The sequence below is a fragment of the Erinaceus europaeus genome, chromosome 7, assembly GCF_950295315.1.
Source record: "Erinaceus europaeus chromosome 7, mEriEur2.1, whole genome shotgun sequence".
Taxonomy (NCBI): domain Eukaryota; kingdom Metazoa; phylum Chordata; class Mammalia; order Eulipotyphla; family Erinaceidae; genus Erinaceus; species Erinaceus europaeus.
In genome coordinates this window covers 127,907,975-127,932,678 of record NC_080168.1, presented here as the reverse complement: position 1 = coordinate 127,932,678, position 24,704 = coordinate 127,907,975, and the positions used below count along the sequence as shown (strand labels likewise).

Below are 24,704 nucleotides of genomic sequence, written 5' to 3'. Positions count from 1 at the left end.
TTTTTTTTTTAAGATTTTATTTATTTATTCATGAGAAAGGTAGGAGAGAGAAAGAACCAACTATCACTCTGGTACATGTGCTGCCAGGGATTGAACTCAGGACCTCATGCCTGAGGGTCCAATGCTTTAGTCAACTGCGCCATCTCCTGGACCACTTTTAAAGCATTTTATTTATTTATTTATTTATTTATTTATTTATTATTTTTGAGAGAGATGCAGAGAGAGAAAGACACAGAGAGAAACACCAGAGCCCTGCTCAGCTCTGGCTTATGGTGGTGCAGGGGATTGAACCTGGGACTTCACAGCCTCAGGCTTGAGAGTTTCTTTGCGTAACCATTATGCTATCTACCCCCGCAAATAGTTAAATCTTAACGTTCTGAAGCAGTTTTGTTGAACTTGCAGATATTTTCTAAAAACTGATGAGGGGTAGGCAGTGTTGCACCTGGCTAAGTACTCACAATGCACAAGGACCCCAGGTTCAAACCCCTAACCCCCATCTTTAGGGGGAAAGCTTTACTAGTGGTTAAATACGGCTTCATGTCCTTCCCTCCCTCTTCTTCTCCCTCTCCCCCTCCCTCCTCTCCCCTCTTTCTTTACTCCCCTCTCAGTTTGACTCTGTTGAAAAAAAAAAACACACAGGCCGATGGCGGAAGCTGGGTGCGACAGCGCCTCGCTGAGCACAGTGTTCAAAGGATCCAGGTCTCCTCCACTTGTGGGGAAAGCTTCACAAGCAGTGAAGCAGTGCTGCAGATACCTTTCGGGTTCCCTCTTTTATTTCCTTTTCAATTTCCCTGTCTCTATCAAATTAAAAAAAAATCAAGTAAAAGAAAGAATTAAAATGACATTAAACAAAAGACTGGCAGTTTGTGACTATGTCTCATCATCAGCGTAATTGATGTAGAGTTTATGCTCATAATCGCTTTAGAGTCTGCGTTGTAACATAATAGTCTCACACATTTTTGTAGCTGTTCAGTGCGAAAGGAAACCCATTGAAGTGTCTCGGGAAAAATCTTCCAACTGTGCCGCTTCAACAGAAAAAATCTATATCCGAAAAGATCTTCGCAGCCCACTAGCTGCAACTCCGACTTTTGTAACAGATAGTGAAACTGCAAGGTGCGTTTAGAGCAACAAATAAATCATATTTGTTGGTATGCATGAGACCCCTTCTGTTTCATTTGGTTTAAATCCCCCCTGCTTAACACTGTTCTATTTTCATAACCACTTCATTCTATTTACATAACCACTGTTAACAAGTACCACCCTCCCTCCAGGGCATTGGTGGTTCAGTGATAGGATTCTCGCCTGCTCTGCCCCCTCCTTGTCACATTCTGATTTTCACCAGTCACTTTTCTCTCCACCCTCTCTATGTCACATCCTGTTTCCACCCTACTTGGCAAGTATATATAAAGATAGCATTGTGAGTTTTAGGGTACTTTAGTTTAGCTTAGCTCGGCTTAGATTGTGCTGCATCCTGCATGAATAAAGAGATACTGCGTACAACCCAGCCATGAGTCCCGGGTCATCTGTTACCCGCCCATGAAGCCAGCCCGGCGAAAACAACATAACCCGTCGAAAACAACACATATTAAATTGATGGTTATTTGTTTTCTTAATTTAACAAGCTAAAGTTTGTACTTGTTTGTTGTAGGTCAGCAGGAATGTTAGACTCAGGAATGTTTGTGAATATTCATCAGTCTGGAATAAAAACAGAACCAACTGTTGTGATGACCCCAGATAAGGTATGTTTAGTGCAGTTAATTTAAAGATTTTATTGCAAGTTTAAAACACTTATGTTTCAGAAATTGGGACATGTTTCACCTGGTGGAGTGTGTGTATTGTCAGGCATGAGACCTAGTTTGTGTCCTAGCCCCAAGCAGAAGCAGCTGGGATGGCACTGGGCAACTCCATGGATGTTGTGATGAGCAGTGCTAGAGTTTTCCTCCCCTTTGTTTCTCTGCCTCACTGTCTTCGTAACCAGAGTGAAGGGATTGGCCCTCTGAGGCCCTTCAGTGGTATTGCTGATGTGGAGGTTTGAGTTCATTCTCCAACACCATAGTAAAAATAAAAGTTTTATGCTCTCAAGGGCCATGATGCAGGCACCCAGCACTACAAGAAAGAAGCTGCAAGGCCGGGTGGGACGAATTTCACAAGTGCTAGAATAGTGTTTCTCTCCCTGTCATTTCTTTGCTGTCTGTCTCTCAGCACTATCTAAACAAGTGGGGAAAAATTTGGCACCGGGAATGGTGGAGTCCTGAAAGCCCCAAGACCCCAGCATAACCTTGACAGCCAGGAAAAAAAAGCTTGTTTTTTTTTTTTAATATTTATTTTCCCTTTTGTTGCTCTTGTTATTGTTGTTGTAATTATTGTTGGATAGGACAGAGAGAAATGGAGAGAGGAGGGGAAGACAGAGGGGGAGAGAAAGACAGACACCTGCAGACCTGCTTCACCACCTGTGAAGCGACTCCCCTGCAGGTGGGGAGCCAGGGGCTCGAACCAGGATCCTTACGCCGGTCCTTGTGCTTTGTGCCACGTGCGCTTAACCCACTGCGCTACCGCCTGACTCCCCCCCCAAAAAAGTTTTTACTTTTAGATTTATTTAACATTTCTACATGATTATCCAATTCATTTTTATTTAATGTGTAGTACTTTAAAAGTGCAGATTATTCTGCCACCAAGTTGCAGATGCTACCATGATGCCAACCTGACTTCCCTGGGCAGACAACTTCACCGATGTGTCCCGCAGCCCCGTCTCCCCAGAGCCCTGCCCCACTAGGGAAAGAAAGTGATAGGCAGGGGGTATGGATCCACCTGCCAAAACCCATGTTCAACGGAGAAGCAATTACAGAAGCCAGACCTTCCACCTTCTGCACCCCATAATGATCCTGGGTCCATGCTCCCAGAGGGATAAAGAACATGAAAGGATGTGATAACGGAGTTCTGCTGGTGGGAACTGTTTGGAAATGTACCCCTCTTATCCTATGGTCTTGTTGATATTTTTATTTTATAAATAAATTTTTTTTAAAAAGTGCAGATTACTGACCATAAACACGGTTATGAAACCGAAATCATATTTTAAATGACTCCACACCAAACTAGGTACTTGTAATCCTTTAAGCCAAGCTTTTAAACATAAATTATCAAGTATTTGGTAGAAATGATCATCATCCTACTAGGATAATTAGAGCCTCAGTGTACTAAGCAAAACATTTACAAATCTTCCTGGTTTCTTGTATCTTGAAATAAAAGTCCTTAAAAATTTACAATGAGTGTAAAGTTTTTAATATTCCTTTTGTTTACCTACAGATTATATATCTGAAAAATACTTAATATATTTCAGGTGAAGAGAAATTCATAGTATACATCACTCAAACATTGACTTGAATCAAATTGGAGTAGGATTTCTAGATCTATTATTACATGTCCAAGTCATCTGGAATCTTTTAGAGATTTGAAGCTACTTGTTATTAAGCAAGGAATCTAAAGAAAAAAGGAAGGGGGCTAGGGAGACAGCGTAGCAGATGTGCGCCGGACTTTCATGCCCGAGGCCCTCAGAGTTTCCAGATCTGGCACGGTAGACCAGAGCTGAGCGGTGCTCTGGTCTTTCTTCTCTCTGACTAGATCTACCGCATGAAGATACATGAATTTTTAAAAGTTTTAAAAACAAAAAGGAGGGTTTCTTGTTTTTTTTTTTTTTTTCCTAGATTAAGCATATAAAGTTTCTAGAAACTTTATAGTATAGTTTCTAGAAACCCTTTATGAGACCATAAAAGCAAAAAAATTCTCCTGAAGATTGTTATCTGTAAAAAGATTTCAGGGCAGTTTTGATTAGTGTTTTTCTCAGCCTAGAATGAGACCCAGTGCCACATAACCTGTAAGGTGATTACTCTTCCTCTTCTGTGACTAGATCGGTTACATTTTTGTTGCTTGGTGCTTTATGGACTTCGCGTCAGTGTTTTCACTCTGTAAGCACATTTCTCCTGCCATGTAGCCGCTCTGCAGCTTTGGAAGGTCTGCTGAGCTGTGAGTGTCCATTTTCCTTTCTCACCTGTAGGAAGTGGGCAAGAGTCTTCAGACTGTGCGTTAGCATGTTAGTGGTCAGGAGATCTGACCTCTCTTACCATAGTTTTTGGAATTAAAAGTTTTCAGTCTTCTGTGGACCAGCATTAGAATAGTAAGTTATAATTTGATCAGTACATCTACTCATTAGGAAAGATACTAAAATCAGCTATGTTGAGAAATTGCTCTTAATCTGGACACTACTTTTTAGCATTTTTATTAAATTGCATGAAAAGCTTTCTGTGATAATTTTCTGGCAGATGGTTTTAAAACTGTCAAGTTAGAAAAACACAGTATTGTATGGTCAGGGAGGTGGCACAGTGGATAAAGCATTGGACTCTCAAGCATGAGGTCCTGAGTTCAATCCCTGCCAGCACATGTACCAGAGTGATGTCTGCTTCTTTCTCTCTCCTCCATTCTCAATATAATAATAAGATATTTAAAAAAAAAAAAGAGGGAGTTGGGTGGTAGCGCAGCGGGTTAAGCGCACGTGGTGCGAAGTGCAGGGATCGGTGGAAGGATCCCGGTTTGAGCCCCCAGCTCCCCACCTGCAGGGGAGTCGCTTCACAGGTGGTGAAGCAGGTCTACAGGTGTCTGTCTTTCTCTCCCCCTCTCTGTCTTCCCCTTCTCTCTCCATTTCTCCCTGTCCTATCCACCAACAACAGTAACTATAATAAAGCAACAATGGCAACAAAAGGGAATAAATAAATATTAAAAAAAAAGATAAAAGACAAATGCAATATTGTGGTCTGGGAGGTGGCGAAATGGACAAAACATCGGACTTTCCAGAGTCAAGTCTCAAGTTTGATTCCCGGCAGCACATGTGCCAGAATGATGTCTGGTTCTTTCTCTCTTCCTATCTTCCTCATAAATGAAGTCTTTAAAAAAAAAAAAAAAGATAAATACAGTATTCGGTGTTGGTTTGTGGAACACTGCTAGAGTTCATGTATTACCATGCATGAAGACCTGGTTCCAGTCCCTGGTCCTTAGTTGAATAGTGGAGTAGCGCTGCAGGTGTCTCTCACACACAAAAAAAGTGTCTGGAGGGATGGTGGAGTTCTATAAGCACCAACTTTGATATTACAAAAAAGATTTTAAAAATCTTTTATTTTTTAATATCTTTATAAGACGGTGAAAATGAGAGGAAACGGAGGTGTGGGTGTGAGGAGAGAGACCTGCAGCATGTCTTCACTGTGAGTGAAGCTTCTCCCTTTTAGGTGGGAACCAGGGGCTTGAACCTGAGTCCTTAGGCATTGTAATGTGTGTGTTCAGCCAGGTGGCCCCAGAATAAAAATCTGCTAAAAAGAAGAGAGGGGTCTGGTCAGCAGCATAGCGGATTAAGTGCTCATGGCGCAGAGTGCAAAGACCATTGTAAGGATCCTGGTTCAAGCTCCCAGCTCCCCCACCTGCAGAAGGGTCGCTTCACAAGCGGTGAAGCAGGTCTGCAGGTGTCTGTCTTTCCCTCCCCTTCTCAATTTCTCTATCCTATCTGGCAACAATAGCAAGGGCAACAAAATGGGAAAAATGGACTCCAGAAGCAGTGGATTTGTAGTGCAGGCAGTGAGCCACAGCAATAACCCTGGAAGCAAAAAAGAAAAGATAGAGAAAAAGAGGGAAAATAGGAAAATGCATATCTATCTATCTATCTATCTATCTATAACCTGGGAATTTCTAGTAGCAGAACTGTTAACTGAATATGTGAGTCCTTTTACTTACATATGAGTCCTTAGTTTTCTGATTCTATTTACTGCCAGTTTGACAACAGATAATTTTTTTTTAATTTTTTTATTTTTATTTATTTATTTATTTATTTTTTATTTAAGAAAGGATTAATTAACAAAACCATAGGGTAGGAGGGGTACAACGCCACACAATTTCCACCGCCCAATCTCTATATCCCACCCCCTCCCCCGATAGCTTTCCTATTCTCTATCCCTCTGGGAGCATGGACCCAGGGTCATTGAGGGTTGCTGAAGGTGGAAGGTCTGGCTTCTGTTTGCTTCCCCGCTGAACATGGGCGTTGACTGGTCGGTCCATACTCCCAGTCTGCCTCTCTCTTTCCCTAGTAGGGTGGGTCTCTGGGGAAGCTGAGCTCCAGGACACATTGGTGGGGTCTTCAATCCAGGGAAGTCTGGCCGGCATCCTGATGACACCTGGAACCTGGTGACTGAAAAGAGAGTTAACATACAAAGCCAAACAAATTGTTGAGCAATCATGGACCCAAAGCTTGGAAAAGTGGAGAGGAAGTATTAGGGAGGTACTCACTGCAAACTCTAGTATACTTCTGCTTTCTTACTTTGGTGCCATACTCCAAACTCAGTCAATTTCTGCTTTGTGTTTCTACTTTTTTTTTTTTTTACATGCATAACATTCCCCAGATTCCCATTTAGCAATACAACCCCCACTATTTCATTCATCATTTTTCATGGACCTGTATTCTCCCCACCCACCCACCCACCCCAGAGTCTTTTACTTTGGTGTAATACTCCAATTCCATTGACAACAGATAATTTTTAGTGAAAGGTTGTAATGAAGATTAAATAAAATGCATATATAAATGTATTTATGTAAGAGTTCTACAACTGGTAGGTAGATTGCTCATAATTCTTAGACCAATTTGAGATGGCATAAAAATTGTTCTATTCTGAAACTAATTTCAGTATGTTTAAGAATTGACATAGCAAGTGAAATATCAGTGGAACATGTTTGCTCTTAAGGTTAAGAAGGACCTGGGAAGCTTGATGAGTGGTGAAGCAGTGCTACAGATCCCTCCCTCCTGCCCTCCCCATCTTTTTCATCTCTTAATTCTCTCTGTATTAAAAAAAAAAAATTAAAAAAACCTGAAAACAAGAGAAGAAAAAAAAAAGTATTAGTATTAAGGCTCCTTAGGGTAGGGCATTGTCAGCAATCATAAGGTCTCTTTTCTGTTAGAATGTCATAATCTGAGCATTAAGGTGGATGGCTAGTATACTAACACATATCAAAAATAGAAAGAATGATGGGGCTGGGGAGACAGCATAATGATTATGCAAGCAGCTGTTAACTCCTGAAGCTCTTAGGCCCCAGATTCAACCCCCTGCATCATCATAAGCCAGAGTTGAGCAGTGCTGTGATAACAGTAAATAAATATATATGTATGTATATGTAATTATTAGTGGAATAAATAACAATTAGGAGTTTAATTGACTGGGGAAATAGCTCAACTGGAAAAGCATTGGATCTGGCATGTTAGAGGTTACTGGCTTGATTCCCGGCGCTGTGTACTGGACTTAATGTTCTCACTTGTTTCTTTGTCTGTCTTAGGTGAAACTTGTATGCGATGAATATTTTTTTTTATGGTTATTAATGAAGGCTGAAGAGATAGCATACTGGTAATACTTCTCTGTCAGTCTTTTTTTTTCCAATGGGACTTGTGTACGTACACAACTCCTCCGTTCCAGGTAGACTTTATTTATTATTATTATTATTTGCCTCCAGGGTTATTGCTGGAGCTCGATGCCTGCACTACAAATCCATTGCTCCTGGTGGCCATTTTTTCCCATTTTTGTTATCCTTGTTATTGTTATTGTTACTGCTGCTGCTGTTGTTGGATAGGACAGAGAGGAATGGAGAGAGGAGGGGAAGACAGGGGGAGAGAGAAAGACAGACACCTGCAGACCTGCTTCACCGCCTGTGAAGCGATATCCCTGCAGGTGGGGAATCAGGGACTTGAACTGGGATCCTTGTGGGGGGTCCTTGTGCTTCGGCCATGAGTACTTAACCCACTATGCTACCAGCCGGCCCCCTTTATTCTATTTTTGTACCAGTACACTCCTCATTTCTGGTTTATAGTTGTTGGGGCGTGGGGGGATGAACCTTTGGGTTTCAGGCATGAAAGTCCCTTGGCATAACCATTATGCTACCTTTTAGCACCCTTTGAGGTGGTCCAGGGGGTAGTTTAGGTGCTCAAGCATGAAGTCATGAGTTCAATTGCAGGGATTGCTTGTGCCAGAGTGACGCTCTGGTTCCTTCTCCACCACCCACTGACCCTCAATAATAAATAGAACTTTGACAAAATAAGATGAGGGGCTGGCAGAATAGCTCACTTGGGCAGTGTGTTGCTTTGCCAGCTGCACGACCCAGCCTCGAGTCCAGCCTCCACTGAGTTGAAGGAAACTTTGATGCTGTGGTCTCTGACTCTCTGCCTCTTTACCTTCTCTCTCTCTCTCTCTGTCTCTCTCTCTCAAGTAGAGAGTAAGCTCCCCTTAGAAATTAGAGGAGTAATAATAGCACCACTCCACAACTTTCCCTATGCAGGTGTTCCCATGTACTGGCTGACGAGCAGAAGAATTATGACTGACTAATGTATCAAATATATGTATGAAATAGGAAAGCAAATGGTAAAATACATGCTGTGTAACAACAGCCTAATCAATACTGTGAAGAGGTTCTGCAGCAACACCTGTATGCTGTGTAACGCAGCGGGTGGTCGTACAAGTCGCCGTCCTGCGATGTCTAATCAGTAATACATGTACCTTTTCGCCTCCTCTTTGCACTGATGCAATTATCTCTTAGAACTGTCTCATGGAATCTTTCAAAAATGTATCGCAGAATAAACAGTGTGTGTAAGTTGTTAGAAATAATAACAGTAATCAGTAAGTCTGATCCCTGGTGCTACATATACCAGTGCAGTACTCTGCTTGCTTTTTCTCATAGATACAGCTTTAAAATGTCGAGATCAAATAGGTTCATGATGAGTAGAACTGGTAAGATCATCTGACAGTATCTGTCACCATGGAACTAACTGATGTAGGCACATCAGCCATTACCAGTACTTTAAGGTTTATAGTACTTGTACAGACTTCCCTTAAATGTACTTGATGGTTTAAAATTTCATTTTCCTTGAGAGGTTTCTAAATACCTAAGAACTCCTTGAATTTGACTTTTTAGGTTTTATTTATTTATGTTTTCAATTTTTTAAATATTTATTCTCTTTTGTTGCCCTTGTTTTACTGTTGTAGTTATTGTTGTTATTGATGTTGTCATTGTTGGATAAGACAAAAATGGAGAGAGGAGGGGAAGGCAGAGAGGGAGAGAGAAAGATAGACACCTGCAGACCTGCTTCACCACTTGTGAAGTGACTCCCCTTCACAAGTGGTGAAGCAGGTCTGCAGGTGTCTAGCTTTCTCCCCACCCCCCCCCCCACACCCCGGTCTTTCCTCTCTCCATTTCTCTCTGTCCTAGCCAACAACAGCAGTGGCAACAATAACAACAAGGGCAACAAAATGGGAAAAATGGCCTCCAGGAGCAGTGGGTTCGTAGTGTAGGCACCAAGCCCTGGCAGTAACCGTGGAGGCAAAATAATAATAATGATAACGTACTGATATCAGTGTGCGTACAGATTTTAATGCATTTCTATAATACTTTTTTTTCAAGGCTGAATCATGTCAGGGGGATTTAAGTACATTGGCCAGTGTGGTTACATCATTAGCAAATCTTGGAAAAACTAAAGATCTTTCTCAAAACAATAATGAAATGTCAGTAATTGAAAGCTTAAACAATGGTGAGACCTCTATGTGTGAATTTCGTCAAGAAATGCAGACAAATGGAGACGTTTCAAGGTAAAGTCTGTTTTGATTCTCAAGTAATCTTTTGTCTAAGTGGCTGTCAGTGTTTTCTTAAACTATTTACAGAAGCATCATAAGCCAAGTATCTGTTGGAAAATTTAAGGCATAGTGTGTTTTAGCTCAAGAACTATATTTGGTGTAAAATGTATTCAGGTTATACTCTATAAATAACGAGTAGTAAATGAAGAAAAGAAAGGTCATAAAATTAAGATATTTCCCCTCTAAAGATGTTAATTTGGGTCTATCATTCCAAGTTTAGTGACCATATATATTTGTTTCTGTTTTTATTTACTCCCTTTTGTTGCCCTTGATGTTTTATTGTTATTGATGTCATCTTTGTTGGATAAGACAGAGAGAAATGGAGAGAGGAGGGGAAGACAGACAGGTGGAGAGAAAGACAGACACCTGCAGACCTGCTTCACCGCCTGTGAAGCGACTCCCCTGCAGGTGGGGAGCCGGGGGCTCAAACCGGGATCCGTACGCCGGTCCCTGCACTTTGCGCCACCTACACTTAACCCGCTGCGCTCCTGCCCGACTCCCAGTGACCATATTTTTTAAACTGTTATACTTAGAAAGAAACGTTTATCATCATAGGCAGTTGTATTGATTTCCCTCTACCAAATTCTGGTGAGAAAAATGAATTTACCTCAGTTAAATCAGTTACAATTAAAGTTATATTTCAGGAAACTTGTAACTAAATTCTGTTTTTGTCTTTTGATAATTAATGCTTGGACACTAGAAACCAAATGTCTTCAGGCCCCCCACACACACACACACACTGTTGATTTAAATTATTATAGAAACTGTATCTTAGAGTTTCAGTAACTATTAAAATTTGTGGAACAACAGATTAAAAACATGGGGTACTATTTAGGATAATTATTTGCTAAGCTTAGTTAATTATTTGCCTTTCTAACCTCATATTCTTACTTCTGAGATATAAGCTCTATAGATATCCTTAAATTTTTTTAAAAAATATTTATTTACTTAGTCCCTTTTGTTGCCCTAGTTGTTTTATTGTTGTAGTTATTATTCTTACTTCTGAGATATAAGCTCTATAGATATCCTTAAATTTTTAAAAAAAATATTTATTTACTTAGTCCCTTTTGTTGCCCTAGTTGTTTTATTGTTGTAGTTATTATTGTTGTTATTGCTGTCGTCGTTGTTGGCTAGGACAGAGAGAAATGGAGAGAGGAGGGGAAGACAGAAAGGAGAAGAGAAAAATAGACCTGCAGACCTGCTTCACCGCCTGTGAAGTGACTCCCCTGCAGGTGGGGAGCTGGGGGCTTGAACCTGGATCCTTATACCGTTCCTTGAGCTTCACGCCACATGCACTTAAGCTGCGCTACTGCCCGAATCCCGATATCCTTAAATTTTTAAATGAAGTTAAAATCAAACATGTAGTTTACAGTCAAGTCACATAATTCCTGCCCTATTCTTTGTAAATAATCTCTATATGTCAAATGGGCTGCTACTTTATATAGGGTTTTTCTCCCCCTCTCCATCTATGTAAGATTTTTAAGAGACTTTGATTCTCTAGCAAAGCATTTTGTATTATCCATATATATAAGTTTAACTTGAAGAGTCATTTGAAATAGACTGCTGAGTGATTAACATTGTGGTAGTGATTGTTTTTTTCCTAAACAGTTTTCAGGATTAAGTCTTAATAATGCCAGCTTTTATATAGACTTTTTCTTTTACTGTGGAGATTAGCCAAGTTCACAGCTTCTGATGTCTTTTTTATAGGGCATTTGACACGCTTGCAAAAGCACTGAACCCTGGGGAGAACACAGCCTGTCAGAACTCAGTAGAGGGCATGGAAGGAAGTGTACACCTGCTTGCTGGAGATTCAAACATAAATTACATCGAAAAAGAGGGTCCACTTCTCAGCGATTCACATGTAGCTTTCAGGGTATTTCCATATATATCTATTATATACTTAAATTTTTATGTTGTGTTACCTATTTTTATTTTGTCTTTCAAAAAACCAGAAGATACTTGTGTTTTTAAAATTAGAAATACCCTTGGATTTTAAAATAACAGTTGAATGTAATGGCTCGGTAAAGCGTCTGTTTACAAGTTACAGTTACAATACCAATTCGTGAGTTTAAATCTATAAAAAATTACTTTTAAATATTGGCATTTGGGGAGTTGGGCAGCAGTGCAACAGGTTAAGCACACATGGTGCAAAGCACAAGGACCGGCGGAAAGATCCTGGTTCGAGCCTTCCGCTCCCCACCTGCAGGGGAGTCGCTTCACAAGCAGTGAAGCAGGTCTGCAGGTGTCTGTCTTTCTCTCCCCCTCTCTGTCTTCCCCTCCTCTCTCCATTTCTCTGTCCTATCCAACAAAGACGACGTCAATAACAACGACTACAAAAATAGTAAAAAAAAAAAAAAGGGGGGGGGGCAATAAAAAGGAAAATAAATGAATTTTTTAAAATTTGACCTTTGAGGCCAGGAGATGGCTCACCTGGTTGAGCACACACTTTCCCTCACGCAAGGACCCAGGTTGAGGCCCCAAGGCACCTTCCAGTGGGACCACTGTGTAAAGGGGAAGCTTCATAATCCTTTTACTGGGAGTGGTAGAATCTTGCAGGCAGTTAATATCTGAAAATCCTGGGTGGAAAAAATAAAATAAAATAATTAACATATGGGAGGTGGCTGGCTCAGTTGAGTCCACGTACTACAATGTACAAGGAACCAAGCTTGGGTCCCCTAGTCCCTCCCTGTAGGGGAAGCTTCACGATTGGTGAAGTTGTGCTGTAGATTCTTTCTTTTTCCCTGCCTATCTTCCTCTTCCCTCTGCATTTCTGTCTATGTAGTAAGTAAATAAAATTTGTGACTACCAAACACACTGGCCGTGTTCGGTGACCTGCTGCTACATCCACATAAACCGGTATCTAGGACTTTGATACTTTTCCTACGGTTCCTTTGAAGAACTTACGTTTGATTCCAGTTTGTTAGCTCTCAGCTTAAAGTGGTTAGGAGTCATTTATTGATAGTTCATTTCAGCTTTTTCTTTTTAAAAGAAGATTTTCTTTTTTTTTCTTTTTTATTAATTTTTTTTTATTTAAGAAAGGATAGATTAACAAAACCATAGGGTAGGAGGGGTACAACTCCACACAATTCCCACCACCCAATCTCCATATCCCACCCCCTCCCCTGATAGCTTTCCCATTCTCTATCCCTCTGGGAGCATGGTCATTGTGGGTTGCAGAAGGTGGAAGGTCTGGCTTCTATAATTGCTTCCCCGCTGAACATGGGCGTTGACTGGTCGGTCCATACTCCCAGTCTGCCTCTATCTTTCCCTAGTAGGGTGGGTCTCTGGGGAAGCTGAGCTCCAGGGCACATTGGTGGGGTCTTCAGTCCAGGGAAGCCTGGCCGGCATCCTGATGGTGTCTGGAACCTGGTGGCTGAAAAGAGAGTTAACATACGAAGCCAAACAAATTGTTGAGCAATCATGGACCCAAAGCTTGGAATAGTGGAGAGGAAGTGTTAGGGGGGTACTCACTGCAAACTCTAGTGTACTTCTGCTTTCAGGTATATGTTTTGCACTAGTTTATGGATACGTGTGAACATATGCTCTCTCTCACAGAAACTGGTGTATATCTAGGTTTTGGGACTTCGTTAGAAAGTGAACCACCTGGGATGAAATTAGAGTATACTATGAAAGGAAAGGTCTCACCCGAGTAATGAAGCTGAAGGGTTGTCCTTCCACACCTGAAGTCTCTGGACACAGTCTGAGCTGAAGCATGTTGAGGTGGCAATCATTGCGTTGATCAGGTTGCGATCGGCAGATGGATATATATTGGGAGAGGCATATGGGAAAGTGGGCCCTATCCAAAGGTTCCAGGACTGGGGGAAATAGAGGCTCTATAGTGGAGATGTGAGGTTCCTGCTGTCTTAGGGTTCAAAAAGACAATGGATAGTTAATGTTATCATCACATTATTTGGTAATTGGGTTAACTTTGAAAATTCCTTTTTTTAGGGTTTGCTGTATAGTACCCAGTATCTTGTATATAGCTGTGCCATTGGTTGCTTCTGATCTACTTGGTCTAGGCTTTTGAGAGAGTCCGCATATCAAATACACAGCCTAAATATTAAAAAGACTCAGTCTGTGTTTCAAAAACTTCGAGACATACAATTAATTTTCCCCCTCTCGTATTAATCAACTAGTGATTTATATGACTACACTTTACTAGGAGTGTACATAAACACCATTCCCACCACCAAAAGACTGTGTCCCATCCCTCCCACCCACTCCCACCCCCCACTGGCCCAGGAAGCTGCATGTCTATTCGCTCACCACAGGGTTTTGGTCCAGCCTCTGTGGAGAGCAGTCTGGAAAACTCTCATAAGGCTAGACATGGACCTTCCATATGATCCAGTAATTCCTCTCCTGGGACTATACCCCAAGGACTCCATAGCACCCAACCAAAAAGAGGTGTGTACTCCTATGTTCATAGCAGCACAATTCATAATAGCTAAAACCTGGAAGCAACCCAAGTGCCCAACAGCAGAAGAGTGGCTGAGAAAGCTGTGGTCTATATACACAATGGAATACTATGCAGCTATCAAGAACAATGAACCCACCTTCTCTGACACATCTTGGACAGAGCTAGAAGGAATTATGTTAAGTGAGCTAAGTCAGAAAGATAAAGATGAGTATGGGATGATCCCACTCATCAACAGAAGTTGAGAAAGAAGATCTGAAAGGGAAACTAAAAGCAGGACCTGACTAAATTGAAAGTTGGGCACCAAAGATTTTATTTATTTATTAATGAGATAGGAGGAGAGAGAAAGAACCAGACATCACTCTGGCACATGTGCTGCCGGGGATCGAACTCAGGACCTCATGCTTGAGAATCCAAAGCTTTATCACTGCGCCATCTACCAGACCACAGCTTTTGTTTATTTATTTATTTTTTTTATATTATAACCATTTTGTAGAAGGTATATTCACTTTTTGTTATTGTTTCTCTAAATACATTAGTTTATGATGGAAACAATATATACTGAATACTAGAAATAGTAATATGGAGCATTAGAAGATATTCCTTTAGTATTTTGATTTGTCACTCAAATACTGTTTGAACCACAGCTGTAGACTTATAGAAGGTTCTACTGTTCATACTCCTTCATTTTGAACACTCTTTTTCTTTACCAGCAGTGAATCTGGTAGCAAATAATCTACAAACTTACTGAGAGCTTATACCAGATTTCAATAAGTAATATTTAGCACTTTTTTAATAATTTTTTTTATTATTTTCCCTTTTGTTGCCCTTGTTGTAGTTGTTGTTGATGTCATTGTTGTTGGATAGGTCAGAGAGAAATGAAGAGAGGAGGGGAAGACGGGGGGAGAGAAAAAGAGACACCTGCAGACCTGCTTTACCCCTCGTGAAGTGACCCCCCCTGCAGGTGGGGAGCCAGGGCTTGAACTGGGATTCTTACGCCGATCCTTGTGCTTTGTGCCACCTGCGCTTAACCCGCTGTGCTACCGCCCGGCTCCCAGTATTTAGCTTTTTTTTTTTTAAAATACTTTTTTTTTAATATTTATTTTTCCCCGTTTGTTGCCCTTGTTGTTTTATTGTTGTAGTTATTATTGTTGTTGTTAGTATTTAGCATTCTTAACCAACCTAAGGGTAGTTAGTAATAATTTGGTTATAGATAAAAATTCCAATGATAATCTTGTTGACAATAGAAGATAGAGTTTTATTCCTCATTGGCTTTCTTTTTTAAATTTTTTAAAAATTATCTTTATTGAATAGAAACATCCAGAAGTCAGGAGGGATGGGTGAGGTAGATAGAGAAAGAGAGACACCTGCAGCACTGCTTCACCACTGGAATAGCTTTCCCCCTGTAGGTAGGGACTGGGGGCTTGAACCTGGGTCATTGTTCATGGTTACATATGCTCTCAACCAGGTGCACCACCATCTGGCCCCTCTTCATTGCCTTTCCACCCTGATGTTTTCATGTTTATTTTTCTTATTGAGACCATGGTCATAGGCCAAATAGCTCTCTTGAATGGTGCACTGCTTGACCATATGGGTGACCCAAGTTCAAGCCCAAAGGCCACTTCTTTGAAGGAAGTTTTGCTGCTGTGGTATGTGTCTCTGTCTCTCTCTCAAGATCTGACAGCTGGGATTGAAAATCATATCCTTTCTAGTTGTAGAGCTAAATGGCATTTTGTTTCTCTTTCCCACTTCTACATATGGTATAGTTTGCAGCACATTTTCACTTACATTCATCATTATTAGAAGGTTCAGATTTTTATTTTCCTGTTGTGAAAGAAAAAAGGAGACAACTAGAAATCTAGAGGGAAGGGGATGACAGAGGAGAGACAGAGACACCAGCAGCCTTGCTTCACCACTTGCAAAGCTTTCCTCCTGCAGGTGGGGACCAGTGGCTTGAACCTGGGTCCTTGCGCACTGTAACATGTGCGCTCAACCAGGTGCGCCACCACCCGGCCCCAGTGTTTTAAAAAGATATCTATGCAGGAGGGAGAAAATGCTGCTCAGACAAGGCACCAAGCAGCTCCAGCATTAAACCTGTGGCCTTTCTCTTAACCACCATAGTTCTCACAAAGTCCAAGAGACAGTTTCATCACCATTTTTCTTTTTGCAAGATCATTTGTTTTGGCCATCTATACTCCACATATGAGCAAAGTTAGGTGGTAGTTGGCAACACTAATAGTCATTCATTCATATATTTTTTTTACTCCCCCTCTAAGCCCCAGATCACAGTTCAACTCTGGTTTACGTTGGTGCCAAGAATTGAACCTGGAATCTTTGGTCCCTCAAGAGCATGAAAGACTTAAAGACTTTTTGGATAACCATTATGCTATCTCTCCAGCCTATATTGAGATACCTTTGTCACAAATCAGCATGCTGAGGAACATTATTCTGTGTTTTTTTTATTTGACAAATGTATGTAATTCATTTGATAAACGTAACTGGGCACAAATATTTTGGGGAAGCTTCTGCTGTCTACATAATAGAAAGTCACCACCTCTTTGTAGAGCTGGAAATCTTTATCACACAGAAAGACTTATGATGGGTGGGGGTAGATGGCATAATGGTTGTGGAAAGAGACTCTCATGCCTGAGGCTCAAGGTCTCAGGTTCAATCCCCCACACCACCATAAGCCAGAGCTGCGCACTGCTCTGGTGTTTCTCTCTGTGTCTCTCTCTGCATCTCACTCACTCACTCACTCACTCAATAAATAAGTAGACTTATGATAATGTTATTCATCGATTAGCTTTTTGATAATACTAGAGATGTGTCTTGCTTAATAAAATTTGTAGAGAAATTTGAATCATTCTCTTTACAAAATAATGCTACCTGATGGCCTTTTAAAAATATTTAATTTTTTAGAGACAGAAAGAAATAGAGAGGGATGGTGAAGAGGGAGAGAGACAGACAGCCACACCTGCAGTGCTGCTTCACTGCTTGTGAAGCTTTCCACCTGCAGGTGGGAAAGGGACCCCAGTCTTTGCACATTGTGATGTGTGCTCAGCCAGGTTACCACCACCTGTCCTCGACCCCCTCGTGGTCTTTTAAATAATGAGCTCCTCTAGTACAGATTGTAAATATTTCAACTTGATGATGAAGTCAGTATCGAATTTTTAATGCTACCAACATTGTATAAATCAAGGTGAATCTTTTATATATCGTTAACACCCAATTTTCACACACTATCGGATGTATAATTTGTTAACATATTACATAAAAGTTATTACAAGTATTTAAAAGTAACAGTTAGGGAGTCGGGCTGTAGTGCAGTGGGCTAAGCGCAGGTGGCGCAAAGCACAAGGACCGGCATAAGGATCCCGGTTCAAACCCCGGCTCCCCACCTGCAGGGGAGTCGCTTCACAGGCGGTGAAGCAGGTCTGCAGGTGTCTGTCTTTCTCTCCTCCTCTCTGTCTTCCCCTCCTCTCTCCATTTCTCTCTGTCCTATCCAACAACAACAACAATAATAACTACAACAATAAAACAACAAGGGCAACAAAAGGGAATAAATAAATAAAATAAATATAAAAAAATTAAAAAAAAAAAGTAACAGTTAAAATTATTTCACAAAGGATAGTCTTTTCTTTTCTTTTTTTTTCCTCCAGGGTTATTGCTGGGCTCGGTGCCTGCACCATGAATCCACCGCTCCTGGAGGCCATTTTTCCCCCTTTTGTTGCCCTTGTTGTTGTAGCCTCGTTGTGGTTATTATTATTGCCATTGTTGATGTTGTTCGTTGTAGGATAGGACAGAGAGAAATAGAGAAAGGAAGGGGAAGACAGAGAGGGGAGAGAAAGACAGACACCTGCAGACCTGCTTCACCGCCTGTGAAGCGACTCTGTGAAGTGACTCCTCTGCAGGTGGGGAGCCGGGGTCTTGAACCGGAACCTTACGCAGGTCCCTGCGCTTTGCGCCACATGCGCTTAACCCACTGCGCCACCGCCCAACCCCCAGCCTTTTTTAAAAAATTTATTTATTTATTTATTCCCTTTTGTTGCCCTTGTTTTATTGTTGTAGTTGTTCTTGTTGCCTTCATCATTGGGTAGGACAGAGAGAAACGGAGAGAGGAGAGGAAGACAGAGAGGGGGAGACAGACACCTGCCGACCTGCTTCACAACGTGTGAAGCGACTCCCCTGCAGGTGGGGAGCCGGGGGCTCCAACCGGGATCCTTACACTGGCCCTTCTGCTTTGCGATGTGCGTTTAACCTGCTGTGCCTACTCCCTGACTCCCAGGATAGTCTTTTTTTATTATTATTATTAATTCATTAATTTATTTTTTACCAGAGCACTGCTCAGCTCTGGTTTATGGTGGTGCGGGGGATTGAACCTGAGACTTTGGAGCCTCAGGAATGAGAGTCTCTTTGCATAACCATTATGCTGTCTACCCCACCCCAAAGGATAGTCTTTGTTGCTGTTTTGTATCTTCTGTATTTCTCCCCTGCTAAAACTGGTAGTTCCCCTTAGCTCTGGGGTTTTTTCCCCTACTCACCCTTGACAGTTCTAACTAAAGTTAGGATAGACCCCCCACACACACATACACGTTTTCTTTTCTTTTTCTTTTATGTTTAAATTTTTATTGCTGGCACTCATAATATCCTTCCTTCCTTCTCTTTTTTCCATTCTTTTTTTTTTTTTTTTTGACCTTTATTTTATAAGATAGAAATTGAGAGGGGAAGGCGAAATGGAGACAGAGTGATAACCCTAGAGGCCGAGAAAATTCGGTTGTCTTTACTAAGGGTCTCAGAAATGCTTTTAAGATATGTTTTGAACAACAGTGGGAAAAAATGGCTGCCAAGAGCATTGGATTTGTAGTTTAGGCTCGTTGTAAAATCCATTCTACTGGCAAAATGTTAAAATCAATGTCTGTGGACATATAACTCATAGACTGTCAGTAGTCACAGTACTGCTGACCTTAGGTAGCAAGTGCAAATGTGTGTGTAAGTGTTGAAAATACTCTAGATCAAAACACTTTTTTTTTTTTAATTCAAGTCACAGCTACCCCCTTAACTGGAATGCACTGGCCCTGATGGTACCAGCAGACCCAGCTTGAATGAAAGGAGTGCTGAATGTGCAGGCTTGTTCCTTAAACTGAATTTGTTGTAGACTATTGTTATTAATGGAAGGGAAAACACATTATTAGACCATTACAAAGAACGGCTTTTAAAAACAATTAAGATATCATCATGGGACTCCTGCTTGGTGGAAATTGGTCTGCTCATTGTTCTCAAATCCTGGCAAGCTTGAAAGGCCAGTTACTAGGGTTCTTCCCAGACTCGCCTTTGCGATTTATTTGATAGACTCATATTGATGCTTTATGTTTACCTTTCGCTTTTTCAGAGTGTATTAGTAAGTGCTGTTGTTATTGTCTGAAGTGGTAACAAGCAGTTGAACTCTGGTCATTTAGAGCTTCTTGTTACAGTTGAGAACTTCTGTCATAATTTGCCCCTATCCTGTTCACGCTAGCTCACCATGCCTTCTCCTATGCCCGAGTACCTGAACGTGCACTACATCGGGGAGTCTGCGTCAAGGCTGCTGTTCCTGTCCATGCACTGGGCGCTCTCCATCCCTTCCTTCCAGGCCTTAGGGTGAGTGTTTCGAAGCCTCTGCCTGTGAATCTCGTCTGGTAGCACTTGAAGCAAGGACTTTTACTTTGGAAGGAAGGCTTTTTATTAAGGAAAAGTCTTAAGTCGCTTGTGTCAAATCATGTCAGCTGACATTTTCATTTATATATTATAATTTGACCAAGTTTTTAGTGGCATTGATACTGTATTGCTTTGTGTTAAAAAAAAAAAAAGCATAGACTTTGAACACTCGTGTGCAATTTCAGAATTTATTCATTTGCTTGCTTTGTTACTTAATCTGAAGCTCTTCCATGTCTGTAAATTAGAAGCAGAAATATTTCCTTGGTGGTCCAGAAGGTGGCACAGTGGTTAAGGCATTGGACTCTCACGCATGAGGTTCTGAGTTCAGTCCCTGGCAGCACATGTACCAAAGTGGTGTCTTGTTCTTTCTCTCTCTCTCTCTCCTCCTGTCTTCCTCATTAATAAATAATTTTAAAAATATATATATTTCCTTGTAACTACTGTATTTAGGTGACACAGATTCATTTAAACTTAGTAACTTAGTAATTCTATGAAGTAAATTATAAATGCTCTCTCTGGTTTTAGGAGCCTTCTCTTCAATATGGGGACATGCTGGTTTTATTTCTCGTTGAACTTTAACAAGGTAGCTAGCTATACCTTCCTATAATTAGTCTCTGCATTCAGCTCTTTTCTTAGGGAAATAGCTGATATTTTATTCTCCAGTTGTTACTTCTCATCTTTTTTATATTATTATCTTTATTGATTTATTGGCTAGAGACAAATTAAGTGGGGGAGAGGGGAGTGGGAGAGAGACAGCTGCAACCCTGCTTCACTACCTGTAAAGCTTTTCCCCTGCAGGTGGAGACCAGGGGCTTGAACCTGGGTCCTTGTGCATTGTAACATGTGCATTCAACCAAATGCACCACCACCCAGCCCCTCATTTTTCTTCCCCCTCAGGAATATTCAACCTCTTGGGTGTTTTTCATTTGATATACTGTAGCTTTTCTCTTTTTTCCCCTGAGTCTCCCACAACAGTATCTAAGTACTTTGCTTACATTGAGTAGTAAGAGTTCTTCATTTTTTTCTTTGTCAACTGACTGTTGTGTTTACTACCTTATTATTCTGTTTACTACCTAGTTAATCACCTTACCTGGCATTTTCCTCTTCAAAATGTTAGAATCAGACAAGGAATGTGCCTCTGCAGTAGAACACATTCCTTATCTATCCAGTCCCCACATAAGTAAAGCAAAGTCTGTTGTATCTTGAGTGGTGAGGTATGTTCTGAACTCTCTCACACACTTTTACACTTTGTTGTTGTTGTTGTTACACTAGGACTCCACTGCTCACTGTTCTTTTTTTTTTCCCCTTTTTGTTGCCCTTTTTTTAAAATTGTTGTTGTAGTTATTATTGTTGTTGTTACTGATGTCATCATTGTTGGATAGGACAGAGAGAAATGGAGAGAGGAGGGGAAGACGGGGAGAGAAAGACAGACACCTGCAGACTTGCTTCACCACCTGTAAAGCGACGCCCCTGCAGGTGGGAGCTGGGGGCTCGGACCGGGATCCTTACACCAGTCCTTGCGCTTCGCACCACATGTGCTTAATCCACTGTGCTACCGCCCAACTCCCTCTCACACACACTTTTTATTTTTAAAGGGTTTTTTTTTAAGACTTATTTATTTATTTCCTTTTTGTTGCCCTTGTTGTTTCCATTGTTGTTGTAGTTATTGTTGTTGATGAGGTTGTTGTTGTTGGATAGGACAGAGAGAAATGGAGAGACGAGGGGAAGACAGAGAGGGGGAGAGAAAGACAGACACCTGCAGACCTGCTTCACCACCTGTGAAGCGACTCCCCTGCAGGTGGGGAGCCGGGGGCTGGAACCAGGATCCTTACGCTGGTCCTTGCGCTTTGCACCACCGCCCAGCTCCCCTCACACACACTTTAAAAGAACAATTAACATCATAGTTTAGGACGGCAAGGAGCTCACGTGGATAGTGCACTGCTCTGCCGTGTGCTCACCCAGGCTCCAGCCCGGCCGCTAGCACACTGAAGGAAGCTTCTGTACTGTGATTTCTTTCTTTCTGCCCATTTCTTTTTTTTTTTTTTTTTTTTTTAATTAATTAATTAATTTATTTATTTATTCCCTTTTGTTGCCCTTGTTGTTTTATTGTTGTAGTTGTTGTTGATCTCGTTGTTGTTGGATAGGACAGAGAGAAATGGAGAGAGAAGGGGAAGACAGAGGGGGGAGAGAAAGACAGACACCTGCAGTCCTGTTTCACCACTTGTGAAGCGACTCCCCTGCAGGTGGGGAACCGGGGGCTCGAACCAGGATCCTTACACTGGTCCTTGTGCTTAGCGCCACCTGCGCTTAACCCGCTGTGCTACCGCCCGACTCCCCTCTGCCCATTTCTTAATAATAATAAGAAGAATTAAGTTGAGTGAATAGCTTCATACTTGTCTAAAGTTTACATTTAGCTCTTTCCCCATGTTTGTAAAATTTTAAAGTAGCTCAAAGGAATAAAATTCACTCTCTTGTGGGGGCCAGGTAGTGGCGCATCTGGTGAAGCACACACATCACAGTTTGTAAGTGTTTAAGTAAGTCCCAGCCCCTGGTCCCCACCTGGACAGGGAAGGCTTCACTAGTGGTGGAGCCGGGCTGCAGGTGTCTCTGTCTCTTTCCCTCTAATCTCCCCCCTCCATTTCTCTATCTCTATCCAATAATCAATAAATAATATTTAAAATTTTAAAAAATCAGTCTTGTGTAAGTAACCTCACCATTAACTGTGTGGTGATAGATCAGCCCAGTCCGTGGCTAGTTTTAGACATCATTTATATGATAGACTCCATTCTCTGTCAGCACATGTGGTTGTTCGCTGCACCATTACTGACTGACTTCCTAGAACTCTAGTGTATGGGTTTTGATTTTTTAAAAAATTTCTTTATTGGGGAATTGATATTTTACATTCAACAGTAAATACAATAGTTTGTACATGCATAACATTTCCCAGTTTCCCATATAACAATACAACCCCCACTAGGTCCTCTGTCATCCCTTTTGGACCTGTATTCTCCCCCACCACCCACCCCAGAGTCTTCTACTTTGGTGCAGTACGCCAATTCCAGTTCAGGTTCTATTTGTGTTTGCTCTTCTGATCCTTGTTTTTCCACTTCTGCCTGAGAGTGAGATCATCGCATATTCATCCTTCTCTCTAGTGTATGTGTATGGGCTTTTAATAATTTATTTTCTCTTTCCTACCAGTAGCATTTGTATTTTTGCTAGTCTCTTTGTTGTATACAGCGTTCTGTTCCATGTACATGACATGTACATTATTTCCTACTTGTGTTACTTCTGTCACATAATATATTTTTAAGTGTTTGCTGTCAGTTATCTCTGGGGTTGGTACCTGTATGTCCACTCCACTCCACTGCACTGCACTGCTGGCCTTTCCCCTCCCCCCGAGAAAAAGAGATTGAGAGGAAAGGGAGAGAGACAGACAGACAGACTAGCAGCATCTCTTGTAAAGCTACCCCCTGTAAGCACGGCCTGAGGAATTGAACTCAGCCTCTGTGCAGTGTAAGTGTGTGCCCTTCTAAATGGATTCACTTTCTGGATAGAGACAGAAAGGGGAGGGAGAGAAGGACACCTGCAGCACTTGCTTTGCTGCTTGTGACGCTTCTCCGCAGCTCAGTACTGGAGGCTTCTCCAGGTCCTTTGACGTAGCGGCATGTGTGCTCTCCGCATGTGCCACTGCCTGGCCCTCAGTCCTATTCCTATAAAGTAGGTCCTTCCCAGTGGAAATGCTGAGTCTACGAGGGGACACACTGTAGCTTTTTGACTGGTGCTACCAAATTGTCCTCACAGAACATCTTGAACTAGTTTATGCTCACATAAGCAGTGTACAAAAGCCAGTGCACACATTATTCCCAATCCTGGATCTTACCCAATTTCTGATAAATGAAAATAGCATCTTATTTTGTCTGAGGTTGAAATTTTCATCATTTCTAGGGTAGGATTAAAATTTTTTTTTTTTAAATTATCGTTATTTATTGAATAGAGACAGCCGGAAATCAAGAGGGAGGGTGGTGAGAGAGAGAGAGAGAGAGAGAGAGGGAGGGAGAGAGAGAGTCACCTGCAGCCCTGCTTCACCACTTGTAAAGCTTTCCTTCTGCAGGTGGGGACCAGGGGCTCGAACCCGGGTCCTTATGCACTGTAACGTGCACTCAACCAGGTCCACCACCACCCGGTCCCTTTAGTGTAGGATTTAAGTGGATTTTCTTTTCACTTAAACTTAACATTCAAATAGCTCTTTGTGGTTAATTTATTTTTAATCTTTGTTTTCTTTATTCTATATATTAAATTTTATTTATTATTGGATAAAGACAGAGAAATTGAAAGGAAACCAGCCTGGAGTTCTGGCTTCACCTGAATGATTTCTAGTGAGGAACTTTCTAAATCTTTAAGTTTAATTTTACTCATTTTTCTTTTATTTGATAGGACAGAAAGAAATTGAGAGGGGAGGGAGTATGGTAGAGCAGTGGTGCCCCTGGTTAGTTGAGCACATATCCGACAGTGCACAGGACCTGGGTAGAAGCCCTCAGACCCCACCTGCAGGAAGACAGTTCTGCAGGTGCTGAGACAGGTCTGCTGGTGTCTCTCAGCCTGTCTCCCATTCTGTCTTCCCCTTCCCTCTCAATTTTTCTCTCTATCCAATGAAATAAATAATTAAGATATTTATTTTTAAAATGAAGGGAGGGGAAGAGAGAGAGACACGTACAGCACTGCTTCACCACTTAGGACATTTCTCCTGTGCAGGTGGTGAGCGGGGGCTTGAACCCGAGTGCCTGTGTGTGGCATGTGTGCTCACCAAATGTGCCAGGACCTGGCCACACTGCCAAAACCTTTAAGTTTGCATTATTAGCCTTTGAGTGTATTCAGTTCTTTAACAAATTTTATTC

General features: G+C 41.5%; 1 protein-coding gene across 2 annotated transcripts in view; it reads left to right on the top strand.

Annotated features, from left to right (window-relative positions):
• Positions 1-24,704, top strand: part of NR2C1 (nuclear receptor subfamily 2 group C member 1) — a 55,669-nt gene that overhangs the window by 18,026 nt on the left and 12,939 nt on the right. Inside the window, exons 6-10 of one of the 2 annotated variants that reach the window (XM_060195550.1) lie at positions 966-1,113; positions 1,649-1,739; positions 9,472-9,656; positions 11,409-11,562; positions 19,631-19,752. In XM_060195550.1, coding sequence (XP_060051533.1) covers positions 966-1,113; positions 1,649-1,739; positions 9,472-9,656; positions 11,409-11,562; positions 19,631-19,752 — 700 coding nt within the window. Of the gene's footprint in view, positions 1-965; positions 1,114-1,648; positions 1,740-9,471; positions 9,657-11,408; positions 11,575-19,630; positions 19,753-24,704 lie in introns of both variants that reach the window. The other variant, XM_060195549.1, reaches the window with a different exon arrangement.